This window comes from Dasypus novemcinctus, chromosome 7 (genome assembly GCF_030445035.2).
Source record: "Dasypus novemcinctus isolate mDasNov1 chromosome 7, mDasNov1.1.hap2, whole genome shotgun sequence".
NCBI lineage: Eukaryota > Metazoa > Chordata > Mammalia > Cingulata > Dasypodidae > Dasypus > Dasypus novemcinctus.
Window position 1 is genome coordinate 13,184,378 of NC_080679.1, and position 13,469 is coordinate 13,197,846.

The window sequence follows — 13,469 nt, forward strand, 5'->3', positions numbered from 1 at the left end:
TCCCACTCACCTCAACAGCATATGAATGGATTTGCAGATTTTTCAATGAAGTTTGGCCTGTTTTCATTTAATACAATTTTTCTAAATAAAATGATTTATTTAAAGTATCATTTAAATAATGAAGCCAAAGGTTTAAATACAGAATTTGAGTTCTGATGCATTTTTTTCCCCTGACACCATCCATAGCTCCCTGGAGGCTCCTCTTTGGGTCCTGGGCATGAGATCTGCCCTTTCCCTGCCCGCACATGTCACAGCCAGCCGTCCATGCAGGTTCTGACTCTTGGACATACACACTCATTGGTGGCTTATGCTCTCTGTGCACGATGTGGGTCACAGGGAGAATTTTCTGTCTTTATACTCATCTGCTTCCCATCACTGAGTGGTCCCAAGATTTCTTTCTCCAGGTAGGCTTAACCCTGGACACATTGTAGGTTGCAAAGAATTTACTTACCTCCCTCCAACTGTGCCTCTTCTTCTCCTCTCACAACTAATCACAATTCCAAACACACACACCCCTTTCTGTTCCCACTATCTGCAACAGTAGATGAATGGCTAAGATATAGAATATGCATTTTGTATTTTTAAATATTTTTTGAATAAAAGTTTTTGTTAGTAATATAAATATGGTTTAAAAATCATTTCAAAGGTGATTATTTTTCCTTTTGTAAAAATGAATTACTAATTTAAAACCTCTTTCTTAAATAACACATCCCAATCGGAAACTATACAATGAGGGTCTTTCACTGTGCTGGAAGTTTCCTGAGACTTTTCTGTGTTGCCCATTTCCAAAGAATCATGGAATAAAGACACAAAATTTATTACAGACAAGTGAGTTTTCAGGGTGGGAGCCTCTGGCCCTCAATTTGCTTTCTTGGCCCGAGGTCGGTATTGGCTCTATCACTGCTTCTCCGCTCTGGGGAATAATTATATCCACAGTAACATCTGGCTCAGACACAGTGTGAGAAGAAAACTCGTGTTTACTGTGATGGTTAAATGCTTAGACTCTGGAGGCCAATACAAATAATAATCATAATTTAACTCCAAGAGCAAGTAGCAGTAATGAGACACCAGGCACGATTGCAAATGTTTCATGGGAACTAACTTATTTAAAGAATTAATCTGCCATGTAACACGATTATCCCGGGCTGTGGGATAGCCCGCCCTATATTACAGCAGTTAAACTTAGTTGAGTGAATGCACACAAATCACCAAACTCATCTAAGAATTTTGAGCTTTTTGAAAAGATTAAATGAGACCCTGCACGTGAGGAACTCTTGGGGTTATTGTAACTGATTGAAAAAATAAAATCATTAGAATTAATGTCTTAAATTGGAAATGTTTAAAATAATTTAATAATGTATTATTAGTGGTTTTATGGATTAAGGCAGGGTCAAGAGTTGTGAACAGTGGTTATTGGTTAAAAAGGTGCCAAAGGGCTCCTGCAGTGCCCCAAAGAAGCGATGCGCTCATCACTCCCACCGCCACCCACCACCACTGCATTGACCACTGCTGGACGCGAGGTCCAAGTGCCGAGGCGGCAGCCAAGTTCAAGCAAGACAGAGGCAGAAGAAGGTGAAGCTCCAGGCACGTGGGGCACAGTCCAGTCCCAGAGCCATCCAGCACCAGGAGCCAGTGTGTCTAAGGAGTACGGGAGGAAGTAACAGTCCTTAGCAACCCCATGGATAAAGACCCTGTGTTTAAATCTTAAACTTTGAAAAACTAAAGACACAAAGACTGAAAATTCTGGGCAAGCAGTAACACAAAGCAGCAGTCCCCAGAGGACGTTCCAGAATGGGACAAGAACAGCAAAGACTCAATAGGAACAGACCAAGATCAAACGAGGGATCTGTGTACAACCAGGACAGGCTCGGATAAGAGTCTTCACCAGTTCCTAGGGGAAGGAAATTAGAAGTTTATCTCAGACATTGAAATACCTGTTCTGCCATTTGCCCCTAATTCTTCTTTATAATCCCTTTATGACCTAGGAGTTAAAAACGCCCTCAAGGTCTTACGACAGACCCAGATGTGCACCTGGCGGACCCCACCCCACTCTGCAGGCAGACTCCAGCCTGGAGCAGGCAGACCGGGTCAGCTCCCCTGCATCCTCCGGGGCAGCCTGGACCTGGAGGGGCTTGTCTTGACACCCTTGTTAGGGCCTCTGTCCACAGGCCACCCCCGCCCCATGGCCTTGCCTTCCTGCCCACAGGTCCCCACCCCCCTTGACACCACCCTCCCCACACACTTCCGTTCACTCCTTCTGGGCCCTTCTGTGAGCACTTCAGTGTTGGGGTCCCCACCCCCCTCTCTGGCTCTCGGCGTTTCTCTTTGCTGGGTCTTTCTCTACATAGATCAGCCGTTTTCACTTCGTGTCTCTGTCTCTTCCGCTGAAGACCTGGGTGGCAGGACAGGGCTGGGGGCTCTCAGCGCCTGGGCTAACCCCCCGACCTCATCGAGCACGGGCCTCAGGTGAACACACACAGGCTCTCTAGGCTTCTGGCAGAGACACAGGCCCGCAGGTGTCGCCGACCTCGAAGGGCAGCTGTGAGCAGTAAACACAAGCGCTGCAGGAAGCCTTAGGAAAAGGGCGCCTCGAGGGAGAGGGCTGTTCTCCTTCTCCTCCGACGCCCCCTCTCCAGGTCTCACTTCCCTGCTCCTTCCTCTCTCTCAAAGCACCTCATCCTCTCTCAGGCAGCTCTGCCACTTCCTCTCTTTGTCACTCTAGATGACCGCCTGTTCCTCTGCCATCACTGACGGAGCAAAGCGGGCTCTTGATACTGCTCACGGACCAGAGCCTTTGGCCCTTCACGACTTCTGAAGGGATCTTTCTAAGTCCCAATTACTCCCAGGTAGTTCTTCCCCTTAAATCTGCCTTACTGACACACCAGATGCCTGTTCCTTCAACCAGGACAATGCGCCAGCAGTCTCTTTTATATGTACTGCTCTGAGATTCCACATCCAGAGCACCCCTCTCTGCCTTCTCCGTGGTCCCCCGACCTTTCCTCCCTGGTTTACAATCTCCACTCAGGAACTCGGGTCCCTGATCCCTTTGGTCTCCTCCTCCCCTTACTCCAGGTGAGACGGTTTCCATCCCATCACAGTTACCTTGTTCCAGGCTTGGTTGGCTGCTGAGCCATTCCTCCTTCCTCTGTTTATCACTGTGTCGGAGATAAAGTTTGTAGTGGACCTCTGAAGAGAAGGAGAAGACGGCAATCAGGGCTCTCCAACAGAGGCCAGGGACGAGTGCCATTGTCACGCACTCGAGGGCTTCTAGCCCTCGCATCCACTCGGTGGGACTCTCCTGTCATTCCCTGGGACAGCCAAGAGGAGACCCCAACAGGGATCCCTTCTGGTTCCCACATGGAAAGAAGCTGCCAAAGATTTAAGGACCAGGGAGTGGAAACATTGTAAGCAGTGTTTACCCACCTAATCCAACGATCAGATGGCAGAGAAAGCACATATCAAAATCAACAATAGGGCTGAAATGTGTTTTGTGAACCGTTCACACTTTCAGGAATAAAGAGAAAGATTTTGCTCAGGAGAAGGGCATAGGGAAATCAGTGCATATAAAAGAGAAAGCCCTAACAGCTTTACCAGACGGTGCCAGAAAAGAAAGAGCAGGATTTGGGTTTAATTGAGTCAGGGAGGAAGGTAGGATGGACGGTTCCAGAAGAGACTAAGAGAGGAAAGGGATAGAACTAGAGAGGCTTCCCTAGGGGACAGATCCAAGGAACTAAGTTGACAGTCCCACACCTCCACCGCCTCCCCACTCGCACCGCCATCACCCCCCCCCCCCCCCCCCCCCCCGCGTCCCACCTGGATCGGGGACCGGGAGGGTGTCAACGAGGGGTGGCTAGGACACCTGCCCAGGGACCCGCACTTTTTTCTTTTTTTCTTACCGTCGCCATCAATATCATGAGGTGACTCTTGGGCATCGCTATGAGGGTGTCGCACGAAAAGACCACTAGGGGCGCCCTGCAACACGCCCCCCAATTCCGCGCAGGCACGGCCCGCGCTGGGGGGAGCGTGCCCTCCAGGGGCTGGGTTCACGCGGGGCGGAGCTCAGAGCCCGTGCATTCCCTTGGGGATGGGGTTGCCGGGGCCCGAGGACGGCTGGACCCCCGCACGGACGACGGGCGCCTTCAGGGGAGAGGGCACCCCTGAAGCGGGCTGAAATGCTGTGCAAAGGAGGCGTTAAAGCCCGGGTCTACCTCCCAGGGAATGGAAACCCTACCAGACCCGTCACCGTGGGGGACGCGGAGACAGCCAGCTGCGCGGGAGAGAGACCGAGAAGAGCCGGCGCTGGGTGTCTGCGGGGAAGTACCGGGAGGAGGGGACGCCCTCTGGGGCCTGTGGGTGCGGCTGCGCGCCGAGCAGGGGGGCGCGGGGCGGGGAGCTCCTGGGGGGCGGGGAGCTCCTGGGGGGCGGGGGGGGCGACTCAGAGCGGGAAGATGGACGGGAGTGGGTGCTCTGTCGACATTTCCAAGACAGGACTGTGGGAGAGATGAGAACGAACGGGAGCCGAAGCCCAGAAAAGGTAGAGGAGGCCCCGCAGCCGGGCTTTTTAATGGGGCGTCCGAGGGGCTTGCCCGCGTGGGGTAAAGTTGGGGCGGGGCAGCAGGAGAGGGCGGGCAGCCCGGGCCACACCCCAGCTTCCGCTTCGGGCTGCTGACCCGCTGCCTCCGGGGACGGCAGGTGCGTGAGCCTGGGCAGCCTTAGGCGAGGTGGCGCAGCGCCCACAGCGCGAGTGTCCGCCGGGGCAGGGGTGGTGAGCTTAGCGGGTGCCGGTGGACCGCGCCGTCGCCCTGGACTGCTGTGTGCCTGCCTGAATCTTACTACTTAGAAGGTCTTAGAAGCCGGTGCGCGCAGGACATCTTGGGAGTCGAAATGCCAAGTTCACAAACTTCAGGCGAGTTACCCCTACGCTTCAAGACGGCCCCTTGACGAGGGTTCTGCTGCCTCTGAGAACCCCGCTGCTCAGCAAAGAGCGTGGCAAATGGTCGGAGCGCAATAAGCACTTGTTGATGGGGAAAAGAAAGAAAATGGCCCTGGACCCCGAAAGGTGGAGGGGCTAAACCTAATTACCTTTTTCAAAGTTTTTATAGACGTGCAGTAAGTCAGGGTAATTCTTCATGATGACGTCGCTGAACAGCACTTCCAGGAGCGTCAGGTCAAACGTCTTCTCCAGTTTGTCAAGGACATTGTACACCACTCTTTCGACAGGGATCAGGTTTCTACAAGATTCTTCAGAATCCTTTAAAAATATTGAATGGAGAAAACATAACTACAGACTGCTAAGGTACAGAAGGATCTTTAAAAGTAATTTTAGGAATTAGGTATTCTAATAGGACAAGGTAGGTATCTTCTCATGTTTATAATTTGTCTGTTATTTGTATGGCTGCTAAATGAAAGAAGCAAATTCTTCCTTTTAAGAAAAATACTCATTTGTGATTATGATTTCCTCTCTCTGATTTACATCAAACGTAAGAAGGAGCAATTTTGAAAAATAAAAATGGGTTCAAAGTTAGAGGATGTGTAGCCCTTAAAGAGCCCAGTCAAGATGTTTTAGGGCTAGACTTGGCAGGTGATGAGTGGCCATTCTGTTGACTGGACAACCACTGTCTTTCGCTGAGGACTGACTTGGCCTTCAAGGGTTGCAGGCAACTATGTTACCAACCAGCCATTCCTTGCAGTGAACTTGGGCACAGGAAAGGCATATTTTTAGGGCAAAGGGAAGATCCGGTCCTTTGTATCTCCAAGAGGGCCTACTGCTGAGATATACCCAAATTCAAAGGTTCTAGCAATGACCAAAAAAAAAAAAAAAGGAAATTTGAAACCCACTGGAGAAAGAAAAGCAAACATCTACAGTCAAATTTTCCTAACAAGATAAAAATTCCTTGTGGGTTTTAATGTTCTCATATCCAGGTATTTTAACCTGTTAACTGAAATGAAATGTTCTGCCAATTGCCTTGTTTTTGATTTGTAGCTTATGTTATACTGTATGAATTACCAAAAGACCAATATACCCATGGAGCATGCCTGCTTCCAGTCCAGCTCATCTCTAGTATCAAGTTCAGTCCAACTCCAGTGGGCACCAAGGGCACTAGTTCCTTCAGAGAAAAGCAGGGATGTTTCTGGTGATGCTTGCTTTTCACCTCACTTTTTAAACTTTACAGGAATATTTACAGAAATACTTGAAAAGGTCCCCCCAGTGATGGGAGGCCCCTCAGCCAGCTAGTTGTTCCCTGAAATTGGATCCAGGTTATCAAAGCATAACTTAGTTTGGGGCTAGTTTATCAGGTTATGGCATTATAAACTTTACTTACTTCAACCATTTTGTCGGTGATAAATTTACGGTCTCGGAGGAGATACAGGAAGGGAAATGTTTTTTTAATTGCACTTGAAATCTCCACCTTATACTCTCTGAAGTGATTGAAGACAACCTCATAGAGAAGCTGCTCGTCTATGTGCTGGTCTTCTACAAGCATCCTAGGAAAAAAATGTCATATGTTATGGGTTGAATTGTGTTCCCATGAAAAGACAAATTCAAGTCCTAAGCCCCGGATCTGTGAATAGGTCACTTATTTGGAAATAGGGTCATTTCAGAAGGAATTAAATTAAAATGAGCCCAAACTGGATTAGGATGGGCCCTAATCCAATACGACTGGGCTCCTTATAAGAGGAAATTTGGACACACAACCAGACACAGGGGAGAAGGCCACGCGATGACCGAGGCAGAGAGTGAAGTACTGCAAGCGTGGAACACCGAGGACCACTGCCAGAAGCTAGAGAGAAGCATAAGCCAGATTCTTCCCTACAGACTTCAGAAGGAGCAGCCCTGTAACGCCTCGATTTCAGACTTCTAGCTTCCAGAATTGTGGGCAAAAAATTTCTGTTGTTTTAAGCAGTTTGTGGTACTTTGTTATGGCAGCCCTTAGAAAATGAATACACCATGTGAAACTAGTCATAGAAATCCCATGATAATTGTGGAGGTTGTAAAATTTTATACATGATGAATAGACTGCAAGGAACCAACATTGATTTAAGCAGTGGGCCTGATTAGAGACCAGAGTAAATAAAATTGAAGGAATACTCAAAGATGTAATAAGAAGGACGTTAAGAAGGCTTATACATAAGACTGATAAAGGCCAGACTGTCCCAAACAGCAATTTTAAAGATATCTTCATCTAAACATATCTGGAAATTTTTTTGAAATTAAATTTATTTTTTAATTCCTATAAAAATCGAGATGGAATCAATGGAGGAATAAAAAACAATGGAATAAAAGTAGAATCTAACCTTGAAATGCAAGACTTAATTAACAAATAATATAAGATCTTAAAAAGATGAAAACCAGATGTCCCTTCTCTGACCTGAACCTGAAATACCATCCTACAACATGAAACCAATCCTGCAATATGAACTAATTCATGAATGATATGGTTTGGTTTAATAATGATAATGATATGGTAAAGTATAAATTGAGAATTTCACAAAAATATCAGTCATTTTCTCCTGGGACATCCAGGTCCACTTTCTGTTAATATAAATCTGTCTGTGCTATTGTTTATATGTATAGTCTTTTTTAAAAATGTATTTTTTATTTATTTTTTAAAAATACATAGATTACATTTAAAATATAGGGGATTCCCATATGCCCCACTCCCCATACCTCCCACTTTTCCCACATTAACCACTTCTTTCATTAGTGTGGTACATTCATTGCAATTGATGAGCACATTTTGGAATATTGCCACTAAGAATGGATTATAGTTTACATTGTAATTTACACTCTGTCCCACTCCATTCTGTAGGTTATAGTAGGATATATAATGGCCTTTATCTGTCTTTGCAGTGTCATTCAGGGCAATTCCAAGTCCCGAAAATGCCTCCATTTTACACCTCTTTTTCCTTCTCCCTGCCTTCAGCAACTCCATTGGCCACTGTCTCCACATCAATGACATAAGTTCTTCCATTGCTAGAATCACAATAAGTCTATAGCAGAATACCAGTAAATCCACGCTAGTCCATATTTTATTCCCCAATCCTGAGGATTCTGGGATGGTGATTCCCATTCCACCTCTAATTGAGAGGGGGCTTTGATCCCATATGGCTGACAGATGGGACTCTCTTGCTTGCAGTTGTAGACTCTCTGAGTTCCTTAGTGTGGTGGCTGTCCATCTTCACCTCTTTGTTAGTTGTCCTGGGTTAGTCCCATGTCTTTTTTAGGCATCTGGATTTTAGAAATTGTTGTTCTTTCCAGTGAAAATAATTTTAAATGTGGATCTGTAATCTCACTTGATAATTTTGTTGCTCTGCTTAATTTTTTACTCAACATCGTCTGAGGAAGTTTCTAAGTGAATTGATGAATGTAAAGCTCACAGGCAGTGTGCTTGGGCTTTTCTCAGGACCACAGCCTATTGAAGACATGCAAAAAGCCTGGTACTTAGATCAAAACAAAAACCACCATGGCTCTCTGAGGTTGACTGGGATGCCCTGGAAGGATGCAGCCAAGAGCAGGGCTGTGGGAACCATCAAAGGGTCTGTCCTGTAAACACCCAAAAGTAAAGATGGTGGAAGACAGGTAAGAGACCAAAATCGAAACTAGAAATATTACTTCTTTAGAGACCCAATTCAGTCTAAGAGATTTTGTCCAAAAAGACAATGAGAAGGGGGCAGATTCGTTTCTATGTATCTTTATATGGGATGAGAGTTATGTGTGTCATCACAAGAGATGCATCGGTTAGCAGGTGTAACCTGAGAACAACCTATAGTCTCCTTAGGGATCCACAGACTTTACCTGCTCAATTTTTACATAAGTTGGTGGACTCTCTATTCAAACTGGCCTTATAAGAAAAAGGAGAACCCAAGATGAAGATTAAAAAGGAAAAGTAGAAGAAGGTGCCGTGGTCCTTAAGACCAGTTTACTGAGTCCCCTCCCTTATCACAGTGCACACTGATGGCTTGGGAAGAGGCTCACCCCACGGGGGTGATTATAGCTGCCAAAGGAGATGCTCTGAGAAAGAAGTACAGACCCTGCTTCTAAAATTGGCATGGCCTTATGGGTCTATCACTTTACTGACCTGACCTTAGGGATCCTGGGCCATTACTGATCCCAAATCTGTTGGACTCAGGGCCCCAAAATTTATTTTTTACAAGGACTCCCAACTACAGGTCAATACTGCTCTCTATTACCACAGTGCCCTTCCAGGAAGAGAAGCCCTGGATGGTGTTTGGTCACTCATTGTCCTGGTTTGAGTCTTTTGTGGACCCTAGAAAATTGTGTTCTCAAGCTAACCCATTCCTGTGCAGGTAAGCCTATAGTCTATGGGAAGTTTTGGTTAGATTCAATTAAGGACCGTTAGATTAGATCACTTTTGATTAAGTTCCTTCTCTTAAGGGCATTTGATTAGAGTGTGAGACTCCTTTTATTGGAGTCTTATATATACTGAAGACTGGAAGCAGAAACACACAGAGAAGGAAAGCCACTAGTATACTCTGCCGTGTGAGAGAGGACTCCAGAATCTCCTCCAGCCACAGAAATACAGAAAAACTCTGACAGCCAGTCAGTGGAGCAGCCTAAAGCTGAAGAAGTGAGCCATGTGCCTGATCTCCTGCAGCTGAGCTTGGGGAGAAAGTGAGCCTGGAGGAGAAAGCAGAGACTGGCCACCATTTTGCCTTGCCACATGGCAGGAGTCCAGGATCTGCCAGCAGCCAATCATTTGTGAGACAGCATCTCTGATGAAGCCTGGATTTGGACATTTTCACAGCCTCAGAACTCTAAAATTTTACCCTAACAAATTCCTATAATAAAAGCCAACCCATTTCTGTATATTTTGCATTGGCAGCCTTTAGCAAACTAAAACACCCTCCATGAAGACAAAACCCATCCAGACACCCAGATTCTTGCTCAGCAGCAACTTCCAAACTCTGAGTGACCAAGCCCCAATGACCTATACCTTCACCCTGGGACTCCCAAAACCCCTTTGTTGGAAACCAAGAGACCTTGGGGTACCAAATGACTTAAACTTCTAGGCAGCTAAATAAAAGTTACAACTCAAAGAGACATTACAAGATCAGGGAGCAAAACATTTGAGAAGGGTCACCCAGACTCTCTGGACCCCTTTCCCCATAATCACCCAGAAAGTCCATGCTGTGAATGATGGGTGATAACAAAGATGGAAAACTGAGACTCTGGGGCTTGAAAACACAATACAGAGGGAAAAAAGGAAGGTTAAAACCCCGAGATACTCGAGTAGCAGAAGGCACCCTTAAAGCTGCCAGCACTTCTCCCTGCCCCCACGTCTCCATGCAGTTCTGGGTGAATCTACCCACATCTTCCCCTTGTTGACTTTAGGATTCATACTCTTGGCTTTAAAAGAAGGGTGTGTATGACTGTGTTAATTCAAACTCGACTGAAGCCCAGAGGTCCTTAAACCACACATATCATGGGAAAGGCCCTTCATCCTGACAACACTAGTTTGAGATTATCTAGAGGAAGAAATTTATAAATATAAATGGGGTCAAAACCTCTTTCTGTCCCTTAAAATACATCCATTTTAAAACAAACAAACAACAACAGAACTGCATACAAGGAGAGAAAACAAACAAAAAATTTTTAAAGTTAAAGCAAAGGTACCCCATTAAAAATTCAAACTTTAATAATGTAATTATAAAACAAAGAGGTGTAAGGTCACTGTGATAGTTTGAAGCTGCATGGACTCTGGCAAATTATGTCCTTGGAGCTACTCCATTCCTGTTGGGGTAAACTATTGTAGGTGGGACCTTTTGATTAGGTCACTCTACTTAGGGGCCTTTTCAGTAGATTAATGCAGAAGGGCATGACCCAGGGTGGGCCTTAATCCTCTTACTGGAGTCCTTTATAAATAGGATGAATACAGAGAGGAAGCCACAGAGGCAGAGAGAAATTCCCAGAATCTGACACAGAAAAAACCACAGGAGCAGAGAGAGAAAGTCGTAAGAGCAAGGAGCTGAAATCAACAGAACCCAGGAGAAAGGAAGCCAGAAGCTGAAGCAATGAAACCAGAAGAGAAGGGAGAGACTAGTAGATGCCTTCATATGCTGGTCTTCGGGGAGGAAACATCACCTGATAAGCCTTGATCTGGACATTTTCACAGCCTCAGAACTGTAAGCTTATAACCTAATAAATGCCCGTTGTAAAAGCTAACCCATTTCTGGTACAATGCTTTTGGCAGCTTTAGCAAACTAAAACAGTTACCAAATGGCTTTTTGTGTCTCTGCCATGTAGGCTCTAATCTAATTTTTACATCTTTTGAATGCACCAACTGAGAAATCATCATGATTCATCATGATCAATACAGGGCCTCCAGTTATATCCCTGAAGATCCCACTAAATGTAAACATGTTATCTCTTAGGGGGAGTAACTAAAGATAGAACAGAGGACAGAGGTATGTCTCACCTTAGCAATTACAACTGTTGCCTTGCCTAAGTGTCCCACATCCATAGCACCCATTGCCCTAAATTACCCCATAATGGGCATTTGACACTTACAAATTGAATTGACAAAAGGAGACCCCACGGACCCCCCAAATTAAAATAGTTAATCCAGCCCAATGTAAGTGGAAAAAAAACACACACAGGGCTTTCATAAATTAAAGCTTATTATATAGAACATCAGTAATAAAGGAGAAATGATCTGCACTGATTCTCTTTTAAACAGCCCAATGGAGGCCTGCTTTTAATCCTGGGAAGAATGAATGGCGCCCCAGGGGTGGATTGTCACAGCCTTAGTGCTGAACTCTATCCATTCAGGCCCCACACCCAATACCCAATACTGTTAGAATTGCTGATTTCTTCTGATCAATGACTGGTAAATATTTTACTACCATAAAGTTAACCAATATGTTCTGTTTGGTACCTTTCTTTTTTTTTTTTTTTTAATTATTTATTTATATTTAAAAATTACATTAAAAAAATATGAGTCCCAATCAACCCCAGCACCCCTACCCCCCACACCCCCCACAGCAACACTCTCTTCCATCATCGTGACACATCCATTGTACCTGGTAAGTACATCTCTGAGCATCACTGCACCCCATAGTCAATGGTCCACATCATAGCCCACACTCTCCCACGTTCCATCCAGTGGGCCCTGGGGGGATCTACAATGTCCCGTAATTGTCCGTGAAGCACCACCCAGGACAACTCCATGTCCCGAAAACGCCTCCACATCTCATCTCTTCCTCCCATTCCCCAAACCCAGCAGCCACCATGGCTACTCTTCCCACACCCATTCCACATTTTCTCTGTGGACATTGGATTGGTTGTGTCCATTGCACATCTATGTCAAGTGGGGGCTTAGATTCCACATGGATACTGGATGTACTCCTCCTGCTTTCAGTTGTAGGCACTCTAAGCTCCATGGTGTGGTGGTTGATGTTTGGTACCTTTCTCATCCTCGGTTTGCCTTCACCTCCAAAGGGATATGATTTACCTTTCCTGGGTCACCAAGGGGTACCCCAGCACCCTAGCCAACTTACTGACAAGATCTTAACTGCATCCATCTTTCTCCAGAAACCCAGGTGGCATTATATTGATAACACCATCCTTGAGGAGATCGACTTGACACTCTCATTAGGGACATACATATATTCACAAAAGAGCTCACAAAGAGGGGAATGCCCCCCCCCCACATGCCCTCCCAGTGCCCCCCACACAAGGCAAGATCCTGCAGCTTAGTTAAATGCACAAAAATTATTTGGTAAACCAAGAGCCACTCCATGCTGATGCTGTCAAGAAACAGCGGGTGAACCTCTCAGCAGCCACATCATCTTCTAGTCCTTTCTGGGTTCTAGATGCAGCCTATTGCTCATTTACAGTTTTACTCACCCTCATAGATGTTGTTACTTGTGATGGTTCTACCCTGAAGAACCTCCTCCAACAAAAGGCTCTAAAATCTGTCCAAATTACAATATAACTATTAATCCTGCTGATGTCCTTAGAGACTCCTTTACTCTAATAATCTCCTCTTGTACCTCCCAACATTTCTGAACCATCCATCATGGCCAAAAGTGGCTCTTGGGCTTCTGATGCAAGATGCTCCTCTCCTCAGCCCTGTTCTATGCAATTAGAGCAACAGCTGTTAGCCACACAATGGCTTCTCTTGGAAGTGGAGGCTCTCACAGCCCCTGAGCCTGTGACCCTCTGGCTGCCTATCATGCACAGCTATCAAGGCCTCTTTGATACAGGATGGAGTCAAACTGGGCCCTCTGGCACCTTCCACCAGCAGGAAGGGGTAGCCTCCCCGTCCTCAGTCCCTTGCCATCAGGCAGGTGCTATAAGAGGACACCCCTCCCCCTGACCCTCTGGCTACCTGGGGAGCCCTTTGGGCATGTTATGCTGTATGGGGGCAGAGTCACCATCATAAGTGATGGTGCTAAGTGGAACGTTGCTCTTTTCCATCCCTTTACCAGATGTCCCTTGCAAGTGG

General features: G+C 46.0%; 1 protein-coding gene across 22 annotated transcripts in view; it reads right to left on the bottom strand.

Moving 5' to 3' along the window:
• The window catches only part of SP100 (SP100 nuclear antigen), a 100,809-nt gene that overhangs the window by 50,824 nt on the left and 36,516 nt on the right, over nt 1–13,469 (bottom strand). For all 22 annotated transcript variants that reach the window (XM_071216061.1, XM_071216062.1, XM_058299914.2 and 19 more), the window contains 4 exons: nt 6,324–6,486; nt 5,083–5,251; nt 3,103–3,186; nt 1,829–1,891 (listed from right to left, as the gene is read on the bottom strand). In XM_071216061.1, the coding sequence (XP_071072162.1) occupies nt 1,829–1,891; nt 3,103–3,186; nt 5,083–5,251; nt 6,324–6,486 (479 nt within the window). The remainder of the gene's footprint in view (nt 1–1,828; nt 1,892–3,102; nt 3,187–5,082; nt 5,252–6,323; nt 6,487–13,469) is intronic.